Raw genomic sequence first — 13,298 nt, forward strand, 5'->3', positions numbered from 1 at the left:
GTTGAGCAAGTGGCAGATTCAAACATTAGTGATTTGTAGAATAAGCCTTATGTAAATAGGTTGTGATTAAATAAAAAAGTCTTAGCAAATTTTCACTATCTAGTCTTCTGAAATAGAAATCCTTTCATTTTAATAGGAATATTTTCCATTATGGAGACATTAAAAGGAAGGGAGTGTAATTAAGCAGCTTGAAATAATTATTCTCATACAGAGTAAAAAATGGAAGCAAATAAAATATTCTCTATATACCCTACACAAGGACTGCATCACACTTTCTACAGTCACAGAAAGCTCCGGAAATCTGCACTTTGTATTACTTAAAAGCATTAGCATGCAATTCATTTTGCATTTCTCCAAAGGAAGAAAAGGGTGGTAAGATGGGCATGAATTAATTATTTTGTTATAAAGGTAGCACGGCACAGATTAAACAGATGGATTTGGTTTTGGAAAGTCAAGATTGAATTCTGGTTATGTTAGAGACAAAAAAAAAAAAAAAAATCTGGTTGTTTCTTCAGTAGAAAACTGTCAGTACTATAAATACGTGACTGTCCTTTACAGTACTTTGGGACAAAGGTGTCAGCATTAAAGAATTCAAGATGCGTTCATAAAAGTCCCCAAATCAAGTGCACTTCGTAAACCTATCTGAACAAAACTTCTGATTTTTCCACATCACATTGATTTGTAAATCTTTTATCAACACTCACAAAAAAACCTAATACTAATTTTTAAGTTAAGAGAATTGATGTAGGCAGCAGTTGTTAAATTCATCCCACAATGAGAGTAACATTTATCATTTTAGATTTGAAGAATATTTTCTTGCTTATGCTAAACTTAATTTTCCAATGAATCAAAAATACACACAGCTATTGAAAGTACTGAAATAGCCCAGCTGCTATGTGGAGGAAATTCTACATAAAGAAAAACCTATATGGATATTTTCCAAACCACGAGAAGCCACACATGTGTTAAAGGTTAAGAACTTGCAAATTCGTCAGAACAAACATTTTTCATGAGCAGAACTTCTGTTGGATAAGCAACATAGCGAGACGCTGCCAGACTTCAAAGATCAGAGGAAAGAATCACATTATGAAATTCCCAGAAAACTCAGCCCTCTTTTCCACCAACTTTTACAAAGCATCGCCTATGTTTCAGAGGCAAGAGGTTTTATTTCCATTTGAGCTGATGCTGCTGTAAACGTGGATCAGAACAGCAAGCCTCACAAGCCTTACCACAATTTGGGGGACCCGTTTGATAAATTCTGCCACACTTGTAGAAAAAAAACCCAAACAACAAAACCAACCGCCAAAACGACCTCTGAATTTTTAAGCTGTGTAATAGCTTGGTTTGGAGGAAATCAAGATTTCCGTCATCTCAGACTAAAAGGATCTGCTGCAGCAGCATAACGTGCACCATTTAAAAAGCAAGATGCTCGAAGATCTCTGCATTTTCGTGCATGCATGAGTTTCATCATGCTTTACATAATCTGTCCATATTTAATTGGTATCTAATTAACAAAGATTCAATTGGACTAAAATATGGTTTTGAAGACAAGAGTCTGAGGAAGAAAACAGTCTTTCTTTTGTCCCAGCTATGGCCTTAAAACTACGGGATCACCTCTCCTGCTGCTCTCCCTGCCCACTTTGCCATCTCTAGGCCTTCAGCAGGTAAGGCTCAAAAAAATCTGAAAAAGGAAAAAAAAAAAAAAGAGGTTGGACAAGAAAAAGCTGATGAAAATTCTTGCAACAGCTTTCTGAAGTTCTTCATCTGCATTACATTATGGTGACTAGGCCTCTGCTTAGCCAAGAACCCATTTATTCCTGGTTTGTCCCACACAGATTTTGGCCAAATGTACCACCAATGTAATACTACCAAACAATTTCTGTAAACACTCCCTACTATTAACATCTTCCAGATGGGAAACCTACTCTACTTGCATTCCCAGTGTCAAAAGCCATCTAATGTACCCGAAGTCTAACAAATCTGAGAACACATTTTCCATGCAAGAACTTCTTCAAAACACGCTACTGCGAAACACTGGGATGAAATGCCACAGTCCTCAGCACAGACTTCAGCTCCACTGGCACATCGAGCCGACATCAGGCGTGGAAACCCTTTTTCCAAGGAAACCGGCATTGCTACAGAGCTCTAAGGAGACATCATCCTCGTCCTACCAAATGTGTTGCAGTTCTGATTGCATACATAGGAACAAGGTTATCAATGCTAAGAATGCCAGCATTTATTTCAGAAAAATCAGAGTCTAGTTTTCAATGAGTTTGCCTGTAAAATAAAGCTAAAAAAAAAAAAGTCGCGACAAGCTTGCTTTCTACGATTTCTACAACCTAGTTTGCAATTTACCGTCCAGCCTTTCCTTGAGCAAAAGAAAATCACATGGGTGTAAAAGTCTAAGATTCCCCTAAATAAAATCAGGCATAGGAGGCTGGAGAAAGGGTATTACTGCAGGGGCTGGATGGAGAGAGGTGTCTGGTTCCTCTTAGAGGTGTTCTCCATTCCGAGTTGTCACACAGAGCTAACCGAGAATGGGATGCACAAGCTACACAGACATAGAATTAGAGGCGTCCAACCCTTCAGTCAGCTTATCGACCGATTTCAGGGATGCGTGCAAAGGAAGCGAGTTTCATCAAATCCTTTTCCGTACTGCCTTTGATCTCTCCTTTTGACCACAGAAAGAAAGACGGGCCCAGAGGATTCAATTAAAACAGGCACCGATTTTTCCTGTCGTAGACATGAGAGGTAACAGAGGCAAATCTATTGCACATGACTTAAGAGGTTGTGAATCAATGGCGAGCCCGTTTGGCTTGGCAGGAAGCACCAGGAGGAGAGGCTGGAGACAAGATTATAGCTCGCAAGAGCACTGACGACTCATCTGCACACCTTGATAGCCAAAGGGAGGAAAAATTACCAGGGCAGCTTGCGACGTGTTCCTCATTTCCTAGGTACCGCGTTACACGTCTTGACACCAATTCAGGTCACCGGTCAGAAATCTGCAGGCTCCCTCAGCCATCCTTAATTGGCTCCCTGCAGAGATCGTGCCCCGTACATAACGAACAGGATGAGTGCTAAACTCTGCTATTTAAATTCAGCGTTGCTACCTAGAGCAGCAAGCTGTGCTTGGCCAAAAGCCCGGCCTACCTTAGGGAAGAGCACCGCCTTGGAAGCTCTCAGCTCTGCTCACGAGCAGATGGGGCGATTCCAGAGCAAGACCTCTGCTTGCACATGACATACCCTTGGCAACTTGCATAGAGCAACCCCTCCTCCAGCTATGCTGAGCAATTTAAAACCTGCTCAACGTGCTTCCAGGCAGCACTAGATAGAGGGGACGCTACAGGTCTGACTCTCTGTAGGTTCTAAAACAGGCTTTTAGATATTTCAGGCAGTTGGCCTTCGTGCTGGGGGTTTATTTATGCTGAATCCGCATGAGTCTCCAGCAACAGGGGTGACAGGGTGATGATTACCCTGCTGCGGATATTCACTGGGATGAAGTGCCAGTCTGCTGGGCATGCAGTCAAAGCGGTACCTACCAGAAACGAGGGATGGTCAGAAGCCATGCCTATTTTAACACGGATCTTAACCACCATCATTCATTCCAACAAACCTGACATCTTGATTTGTTTTTAAATTAAGGTTTCTTAACATTTTAGCAAAACTATGCATCGTACGGTACTAAGTTTCCTGGTTAAGTTTTAAGAGAACAGGGACTTGCAACATCCATCAATGGAACATTGTGGTGGATTGCTTGGACAGTTTCCCATTTCTAAAATTTTGCATGGAGGGACTGTACTATCCTGAAAAAAAGGAATTTAGCTTCCACAGAAAGAAGCTTAGGTGAGCTAATACCAAAGGGTAAAATAATACACAACAGCTAAACACGTCATATCAAAGAAAGACAGCTATCTTCAGCAGCTGCATTCTACTGCAACAGTCACAAATGGAAGCACTACTTTATAATGTCAGGATTTCATACTATATAAGGAACTTTATGAAAAATGGCACATTTGTATGAAAGCGTTGCCTCTATCTGGAGACTACTGCACTGTGGCTAGAGCGATGACTTGCACTCTAAATGTAAATGTTTGCGATTTATACAATATCCTGTTTCCTCTCTTATGTGCTAAAAGCAGTTGCAAAACACATTATCAAGAACTCATTACTACTGAGTTCCCGGAAAAAGTAATGTAATGAATCCCCAAAGATATAGCCTCTATTACATCTAATGGATGCACTTAAGTCATTCCTGAAAAAGACCAGCAAGCTCAAATAACAGCCTCAGCCTGCTAGGTAACATTTCTCCCTGCAAAACTTATCAATCTGACCTCAGAGGAAGAAAGTTTTACCATTCTGGAGACAGAATAACGTCATTTTTTTTTTTTTTTAAATCTCTACAGCTATAATCAGGCAGAGGTTGGTCAGGGGCGAGAAAACCTATTGCAGAGGTCTATATTGACACACAAACACCAACACCACGGAAGTCCAATGCCGCAATTTATTAAGCTGCTTATCTCTCTCACGCACACTATATCCAATATATAAACAATAAATCACCTGAGGCAGGTCAGCTGCTCGTAGCTGCTGACCTTGCAGGAGATAGATTCAAAATTATTATCCCCACCTTCAACTGATCCATACTGATCCTGTTTAATGGAAACAGTGAACTCCTGAAGATGACATTACATGACACTGATGTCAGTAAGATATCAAACATGCTTTTCCTATGCCTTCTGACATAAACCATAATGCTACGATTCTACGTGAAGAGCAAAAAAAAAAAAAAAAAAAGGGGAATTTCAGATAACACAGATATTCTTGGTTGCGAGTACAAGTCAGCACTTCAGAAATTCAGGCGAAAGGACAGGGCGTATTAGTTTATTGCATATTTGCACAGTGTAAGCCAAGCTACAAGCTCATAACAAGTGCAGGGAAAGAAGAAAAGTCGGTTGTTGTTTTGTCAAAGAAAATGGTCAATAGCAGAAAAGTAGCACAAAGGAAATACCTTAAGATCTCGCCTTTCCAGATGTAAAAGCTCAGAGCCTCGGATGTCATGGCTGATGAAGATTTCTTTGTACTCTCCCAAACTGAGCAGATCCAGCCAAGCAGCAACTTCATCTGTGCCCCATTTTTGAACTACCAAAGTTAAGAGCAAAACCCCCTTAATTTCTACATGCTCAAATGCATCACAAGCAAAGGTTAGGCCAAAGAGAGTGGAAAACAGAGTAGAATTGCCGTGCTAGCAAAGGGAAAGGTTAGAGGTGTCATTTCCACAAAAACTGACAATTTCCTTTTCACATGCAGGTTACAGGTTAGCAGTTAACATGAGAAAGTATCTAAACAAAGTTGGGGTTCTTTGCTTTGCAGCCATGCTTTCAGCTTTACTCCAGTTTCTTCAGTAAAGCCTTTAAAACCTCACGTCCCAACAAATTCACATTAAACCACCTTAGGATCAGTGACGCAAAGTCTAATGTTGTTCTGCTTTACACCGTTAATTTATTAGTAGTCATCCAGGGGAGAGGAGAAGCCTTCAAAAACTAATTAACATGTAAAATTAAAATATCAACCATAACTCAAATATAGCAATGGCAGCAAGCAAGTTCGGTTTTAATTAACAGTTTCTAGTATTCTTAATTAATGCAACAAGTATTCTTTAAGCTACTGTGTTACATAGGCCATTAATAAGCTCTCTGTAAAACATTGTTCTCTAAGGTTAGTTGCCCACATTAGTCCTAATAAGACCACATTTATTGAAAACAAAAAAATAGTTATGCTACTTATTGCTATAATTTTGCAACTTCATTCAATGCTGATCAGTTTTAAAACGAAGTGAAATCTGAAGTCTAATCTGAAATCTAAAGTCTGATCAATAACTGCAAGATTTTGCAGATTTTGACCAACTGTTCCTTAAAAAGACAAAGATGTAGAAACAGTTTTAGGACCATCTGATCACTGATTAACTCCTGGACATAATCTTAAGGAAATAAGTTCATGGATAAGAATGGGAAGAGAGGAGAGTGGAGTTTGTTCAACTTCTTCTAATTAAAAAAAAAAAAAAAAATTGATATTGCCTATCATGGCTTTTTGTTTGATTTGTCTCACTCGCCGAACTTAAAACCCATCTGAAATTTAAGAATAACTGGTTAATTAAGCCAGTATGATAAAAGCTATTGCGCACCTCCTGAAACTAACCTGAAAAATCTGAACTGGAGCTTCGCAGGGAAACAATGTGTTTACCTACGACTTGCGTTGCTATGAGTTAACCACCAGCAAAGACACGGGTCCTGTCACGTAATAAAGCTACCTAAATATTTTCGCAGTAGTTCTTTGGTTCATTTGGGGTCCTACTGAATGCTTTCTAAATGCACTGAAAGAAACCTTCATCCTAATGAAGATGCCAGTTAGCTCAGTTGCTTTTCACTTTGACTTTACTCTTAGGTAGGGTGCATCATTTCCGCTCTTACTGAAAAAAAAAAACACAACCTGACCCATGAAATCACATTTTCCCCAAACACCACTATTTCTCTTGTAATTGCAAAACACATACCAGGCTGAGGGCTGGTCTTATGCTTCTGAACTTTTTCTTTTTTAAACTTTGGCACTATGCGAAACACTGTACTTCTGTTGTTTCTTTTAGCATAATCCAGAGGGGGATCCTGCATGAAAGAGGAGGCATATTTACCTTTAATTAACAGAAAACAGCAGTGAAATCACATGCTTGAGACGGTAATTCATAGTTAATCTCAAAAACTAATACCAGATTTTACTTTTGTAAAGAATAATGTTGGGATTTAACACTATACTTGTTTCATTTATTAAATAACCATTTAAAACCTTTGCATTCGCAAAAGGAAGCAAAACACACAAAAAGCGCTAAGCTTAGAAGCTTGTTCGCAGCAGACAGAAGGGATCCAGCATCGCTACTGAAATTGCCTCTCCAGATCATGAGGGGTTCTAACGTACTCTTCCCTATCAAAAGAAAATTAAGTTCAGTTAGAAACAGGAAGTATTAATCAAACTCACCTCGTCATCATTTGGTTGAAAAACATAATAAAGCCAAGGTATCTCGGCAAGTTTTCTCAACTCTATTTCCACACTGTGCAAAGCATCAGACAACAGCTCTTCATGGGGAGCTTCTAACTGCTGTTTATAAACAGGTCAGAAAAATAGTATTTTTAGTTTTGTTCATATATAACATTTAAATCTAGATATGTTGTTACCTCACACAAACAGATGATGACTTCACAGTGAGAACAGTGAAAACAAATAATCTTACCAAACTGAATTTTCCTTCAGAGGTACATCAGACCACCCTGCCGCTACATTTAGTATGGTCCCCACCACAAAGGGATGACTGAGACTTTTGGTGCGGACCAGCTGGACCTAGCTGTCCATCACTCTCATCATTCACCACGCTCCTGGAGTCTTCACAGAGCAAAACTTATCTGGTAACACCAATACTAGAACACACTAGAAATGGAAACTACCAGCACAAGGAGATAAAACCTGACCAGAAAAACAAGAGCCTGGAAAGTCTTTGTATGAAAAGTAGCGTAAAAAGATTGAATAGATGGTAGTAAGCCTGAGTTATTATTTGCAAATGTCTTCATATGATAGATCGCTCTCTCACAGTCAAGTAAGAGGAAATGGATGTTACCGAAGATGCTCCATTCCCAACGGTCTTCCAGTGGTGATAGAATCCCTGCGCTACGCCTTCTAAATAGGTGACACACAGAGCGACAGCCACTGCTGTGGGCTGAGGGTGGGAAGAACGGGGACCAGGCATGGAAGAGGGACACGACTGCAGCCCCAGATGGGAGACAAAAAGCCAAACACATCAGTGAAGGCCAAAGAGGAAAAGAAAGTGGTAGCAGTGTAAAAAGCTTGGGCTTGCTGACCTATGGGAATTTGGCTCTATAAACACTCCGAGGACCCCATGGAGGCACCAGTTTTCCTTAAAATGCTGGTCTGAAAACTATTCTGCAGCTGTTGTGTGAGTCCAAACTGTGAGGAAGAGGCAAGGAAGGCAGCTGATCCCTTTTTTGGGCTCATCTGGGGTTGCTGAAACATCATTTTGAGGTAAAGAGTTCTTGGAACGAGCTGCTTGGAATCCCTAATAAAGCAATCTGAACATCTACTTCTCTCTTTGAAGTAAAAGCAGTCCCAAGGCAGTGCAGAATATCCTTTTGAAAGGATCTAATTAAGTTATATCCTAGTGAATGCATTTTTAAAATGAAGTTGTAAGTGAATCTTTGATCTCTAGCGCTGGAAAAAGATTTTGACGTTGTTGAGGTTTGGTGATAAATTACAAGCCCCCATTAACTTATCCCACCTAACAAAAACTTTCCTTTGCCTCAACAGTTTGTGTATGTTACCACCTTTCAAAGGAGAGACCGTCTTTAGTAAGATATTGCTGTTCAGCAGAGTAATACTGGAAATATAAGCTCCCTCTTGCTATCGTGTTATTTTCTCTTCTAAAGCTCATAGAATTCAGTGCCCATAAGATGGATGGCAACCTAGGACAAGAATTCATAACTCATTCCGATCCAAACCACAAATGCAGTGTAATTAATGAGCTCCCTGTACCATGTCATAAATCCTGCGCCAGTTTAAAAAATCAGCAAAGAACAAATGACAGATAATATGAATGAGGGAATAAACCCATGTATTTTGTGACCTTACCAAAGGAACTCTTCCTACTAGCAGAGATTCAGTTTCATTATGTAGGGCCTTCACGTTGACAGCTATCTCCATGGCAGTGTTTCTGGTAAGGCTCTGGGGAATAAGAATCATAAAAATTATTTGAAGTGCTGCAAGTCAAACTGTGAATAAGTACTTTGGACTTACAGCACAGTTCTTAAGCGTCTTCTAGGAGAAATACATCAATTTATCTGTACACTAACAACTTCTTCAGCACTGAACAAAAATGTAGAATCTATTTACTGTCTCTTCCCCAATTTAATTTAATATGACCGTATATCATCCTGCAGATCATCAAGTGAGATGAAGCCACAATTTTTATGGATGACAAAAGGCACCAGAAAAGTTTTGGGGCTCACTTAACAACGACTGTTGATCTGAATTGTTCACCTTATTTTTAGTGGAAGTAAGGTGCTAGCCATATTTTAAGAAGCAAAGGTTAACCGATGTATTTACCATACGTAAATTTAGGTTAGATATAGACAGCCTCTACCTAATTAATCTTTTTTGGGTCCAATCCCTGAAAACAGCCAGATTGTCTAGTGTGACAAGAAAAACCAGGAAACTCATTTCCCCTCGCTCCCTTTGCATTCTCAACATAGCATTTGGCTAACAAGCATGAAAGTTTCTACGAATTCATCCACAAGAATTGACCTGTCTGTAGGAAGAGCACTGGTTGAGCCTTCGTCATGCCTCCGCCCTGTGTCTGGGGACATGCCTACACAGTCGTCTGCAAGCAGATATGAGCTTACTTTTATTATTTTTGCTGTTTGCTGACCCAAGTTTGGTTAATTCATGCTCGTAGCTACATTAGTACACCACCTCACTTGATTTCATAAGCACTGCTGGATCACTTCAGGATGTGCACCCCCTAGCTATGGACCTCTGCTGCAGGTGGAACGAATTCTTTCCTGCTTCCGAAAGGCAACAGACATACTCTTACCATGCTCCTAATCCAAACTCCTTATCTCCCTCTCAACTACTCACTTCCCCTTGCAACAACGCTCAAAAGGTCCGCATTTTAAGTGTCATTAATGTCCCTTTCTAACAGTGCATCAGAGAGAGAGTCTATCAGCTGGGGAGGACCCCGATGAATGCGGAAACTGCATCTTCTGCCTTCTCAGATGCGGCACCCATCTAACACCAGGAGGGGACTCTCCTCTTTAATACTCTTTCGTAAAAAGGCAGTTCTCCTAACTCCCATTCCGGGTATTATTAATAAATTTCAGAATCATTGAACATGATCTCTACCAAATTCATCAGCTATGGGGTGTTCCCCTACGCACGTGAAGGGATGAGACACCCTGCTGCCAAATAGACCAGTACTTTCAGAATCGAAAGTAGTTTTCCCCCATCTTTCGCCTTAGAAAAAGTGGCAAAAAAGGGGAGAAGATACAGCATCCGTTCCTCTGTTTATCAAAAACTTCAAGAATTATCACCCAACTTGTTTTAATACAGGGACAGGGAGTACAATACAGCTCCCGTGTCACAAACTTATGCACGCAGATATTATAGCTTATTTACTTATACATAAGTCTCTGTTCTTCCTTTACCTCAGGAAACCTTGGGTTGGCTTTATTTAATGCATGTGAACATGCATTAACAGCATGAGCAAGCTCCTGCTCTAAGAGGCCATGTATTTTTGCTGCTTCACAGATCCTACAAAAACAGAAAAAAAGAGAAAAATATTTCTCACTTCCTTTAAAGACAAATTCTTAAGAGTACACAACCTCATCAGATGAGAAAATACGCAAAGATATGTTTCACAAAACACTTTTAAAAAAATACAGTCCTTTATAACACAAGTTGAAATACAAGTATCTCTTCAAATCATACAGCACCTCACATAAATGATACCCATAACACAGATGATTTATTCTGCTATGAAATACTGAGACACAAATGCTACCAAAAATATCGGGGCTCTTAATTCAAATAAAGTATAGAGGAAAGCCCTAGCATATTAAGATTACTTACTTTAAGTTATCTTAAGAACTATTACACCTATTTCACACGGCACATCCTTCAGATGTGACATTAAAATTGGCTGCAATCATTTGAGATTATGAGAAGTCGAGCTGTAATTACAACCTCAGGACCATCTCTAGAACAGTAAAGTTTTTAAGCTGTCTTGGCTAAACTTCACTTTAGGGAATTTATAACCTAAATTATTCTTCTATGTCTACTTAAGTCACCAATACAGTGTATAAAGAATGTGTAGTTCTTCAATTCCTTTCTTATATTATCGGTGCAACTCAACAGAGACTCCAAGAGTTGATTTTTATGCTTAAGATAATTTGTTATCATGATGAACTGAAGAGCAGCTTTATAAAATATTCCGATTTTAAAAAAAAATGCCTATTCTAAAAAAACCTAGGTGGCTTTTTTTTTTTCCCTGTAAAAATCAAAGTGTCTTCTTTATTTAAATACTGGCATCTCAGGAATTCTTGAAAATTCTTGAAAATAAGCAAGGCTGTGGGATCAGTTTTATACCATCAGCCTACTGTCGTCTCAACCCACACATATTACTGAAGCATCCAGGGGCGCAGAGATGAGGATTTTGAGCATTAGGAATGAAACAGAAACTGCAATAATAATGAATGAGTGGATGAATGCAAAAAGGTATGAAGACTTTATATGGCAATTTGGGCTCCTTGAATGTTAACTGCTTACTCTCTACATACGTTAGGAAAAATTTCAGGTTTATTGAAAAGTGTTCCTCTCTTTGAAATTGCGAATAGCAAGGCATTAAGACGAAATAAGGTCAGGAGACGTTAAGGTCAGGTGGATACACCCGCACTGTTGACTTCTAAGAGTGGGTTTTTTCAATAAATATATTTTTGCTTTTGCATAAAACAAGAAGTTTCAATCAAAAGCCCCTCCTCAAATAAGCCTTCCCATTTTCCATTTCCACTGCTCCTTCAGAAAGTCGTTTTTCACAAGGAAAAAAAAAAATAAACGCATAAAAATAGAAGGACAGAAATATATAAGAAAAGCATACATAGACAAGTTGAGCCATAAAATAAAATAAAATAAAATAAAATAAAATAAAATAAAATAAAATAAAATAAAATAAAATAAAATAAAATAAAATAAAATAAAATAAAATAAAATAAAATAACTGAGTGGCAACTAAAAATTAAACAAAAAACGGGGAAAATATAAACTTCTAAGTCTATGTATGCATTTGCATGAATAATTCAGTCTTGGTGTCTAGGCTGCCAATCCAAACTTATTAATTTTACTGTACCTGGTAATAAGTTCTTCTGCAGCTTGTGAGCACAGCTGGATCTGTGCAACTTCTTCTTCTGTAGCCAACTCAACAGCCTGCTGAGGGTACAAGGGAGACCGAATGACAGGTTTACAGGAATCATACTTCTGTTTGTCCTCCCAAGACTTCAGGGTGCTTTCAAAGGCCTAAGCAAAATGAATTACACAGTCAGTTCACAGCACTTGGAGTACTCTTGCTTATTAAAAAAATGAATTTTGAATTTTATGTCAATTTTACTTTTGAAAAAAATTGTGTTAAAAATAATTTAACAAATAATTTTTTTAAATTTAATTTTAAGTCTATATAAATAACACAAGCTGTATAAATAATGAAATGACATTTAATTTTTTTTAGATTTAGTACAGAGAATAAGTAATTTCTCAAAGCTCTCAGGAAGGAAAGGAAGGAAAGGAAGGAAGGAAGGAAAGGAAGGAAAGGAAAGGAAGGAAGGAAGGAAAGGAAGGAAGGAAAGGAAGGAAGGAAAGGAAGGAAGGAAAGGAAGGAAGGAAAGGAAGGAAGGAAAGGAAGGAAAGGAAGGAAGGAAGGAAGGAAGGAAGGAAGGAAGGAAGGAAGGAAAGGAAGGAAAGGAAGGAAAGGAAGGAAAGGAAGGAAAGGAAGGAAAGGAAGGAAAGGAAAGGAAGGAAAGGAAGGGAAGGAAGGGAAGGAAGGAAGGAAGGAAGGAAGGAAGGAAGGAAGGAAGGAAGGAAGGAAGGAAGGAAGGAAGGAAGGAAGGAAGGAAGGAAGGAAGGAAGGAAGGAAGGAAGGAAGGAAGGAAGGAAGGAAGGGAAGGAAGGGAAGGAAGGGAAGGAAAGGAAGGAAGGAAGGAAAGGAAGGAAAGGAAGGAAAGAAAGGAAGGAAGGAAAGGAAGGAAGGAAAGGAAGGAAGGAAAGGAAGGAAGGAAAGGAAGGAGGAAAGGAAGGAGGAAAGGAAGGAGGAAAGGAAGGAGGAAAGGAAGGAAGGAAGGAAGGAAGGAAGGAAGGAAGGAAGGAAGGAAGGAAGGAAGGAAGGAAGGAAGGAAGGAAGGAAGGAAGGAAGGAAGGAAGGAAGGAAGGAAGGAAGGAAGGAAGGAAGGAAGGAAGGAAGGAAGGAAGGAAGGAAGGAAGGAAGGAAGGAAGGAGATATAAAATTTTCACCATTCTTACTATGTATTAATAAGAACACAGGAATATTACTAATAAAACAGATAAAAGCTAACAAAGCTTTGTCACATACAGAAGAACAATTCTCTATCTGGCTTATTATAAAAGTTATAAAACTGTAAGTAATTATCTAAGTTACAAGAATAGTTATAAAACATTTTTATAAGCGCTGTCTTGCTCATGTT

At 39.0% G+C, this 13,298-nt stretch overlaps 1 protein-coding gene across 2 annotated transcripts in view; it reads right to left on the bottom strand.

The window, feature by feature from the left end:
- The window catches only part of DGKH (diacylglycerol kinase eta), a 176,481-nt gene that overhangs the window by 13,075 nt on the left and 150,108 nt on the right, over window positions 1-13,298 (bottom strand). For both annotated transcript variants that reach the window (XM_063334985.1, XM_063334995.1), the window contains 6 exons: window positions 11,954-12,120; window positions 10,257-10,362; window positions 8,686-8,778; window positions 7,027-7,146; window positions 6,551-6,659; window positions 5,009-5,139 (listed from right to left, as the gene is read on the bottom strand). In XM_063334985.1, coding sequence (XP_063191055.1) covers window positions 5,009-5,139; window positions 6,551-6,659; window positions 7,027-7,146; window positions 8,686-8,778; window positions 10,257-10,362; window positions 11,954-12,120 — 726 coding nt within the window. The remainder of the gene's footprint in view (window positions 1-5,008; window positions 5,140-6,550; window positions 6,660-7,026; window positions 7,147-8,685; window positions 8,779-10,256; window positions 10,363-11,953; window positions 12,121-13,298) is intronic.

The sequence above is a fragment of the Chroicocephalus ridibundus genome, chromosome 1 (assembly GCF_963924245.1).
Source record: "Chroicocephalus ridibundus chromosome 1, bChrRid1.1, whole genome shotgun sequence".
NCBI lineage: Eukaryota > Metazoa > Chordata > Aves > Charadriiformes > Laridae > Chroicocephalus > Chroicocephalus ridibundus.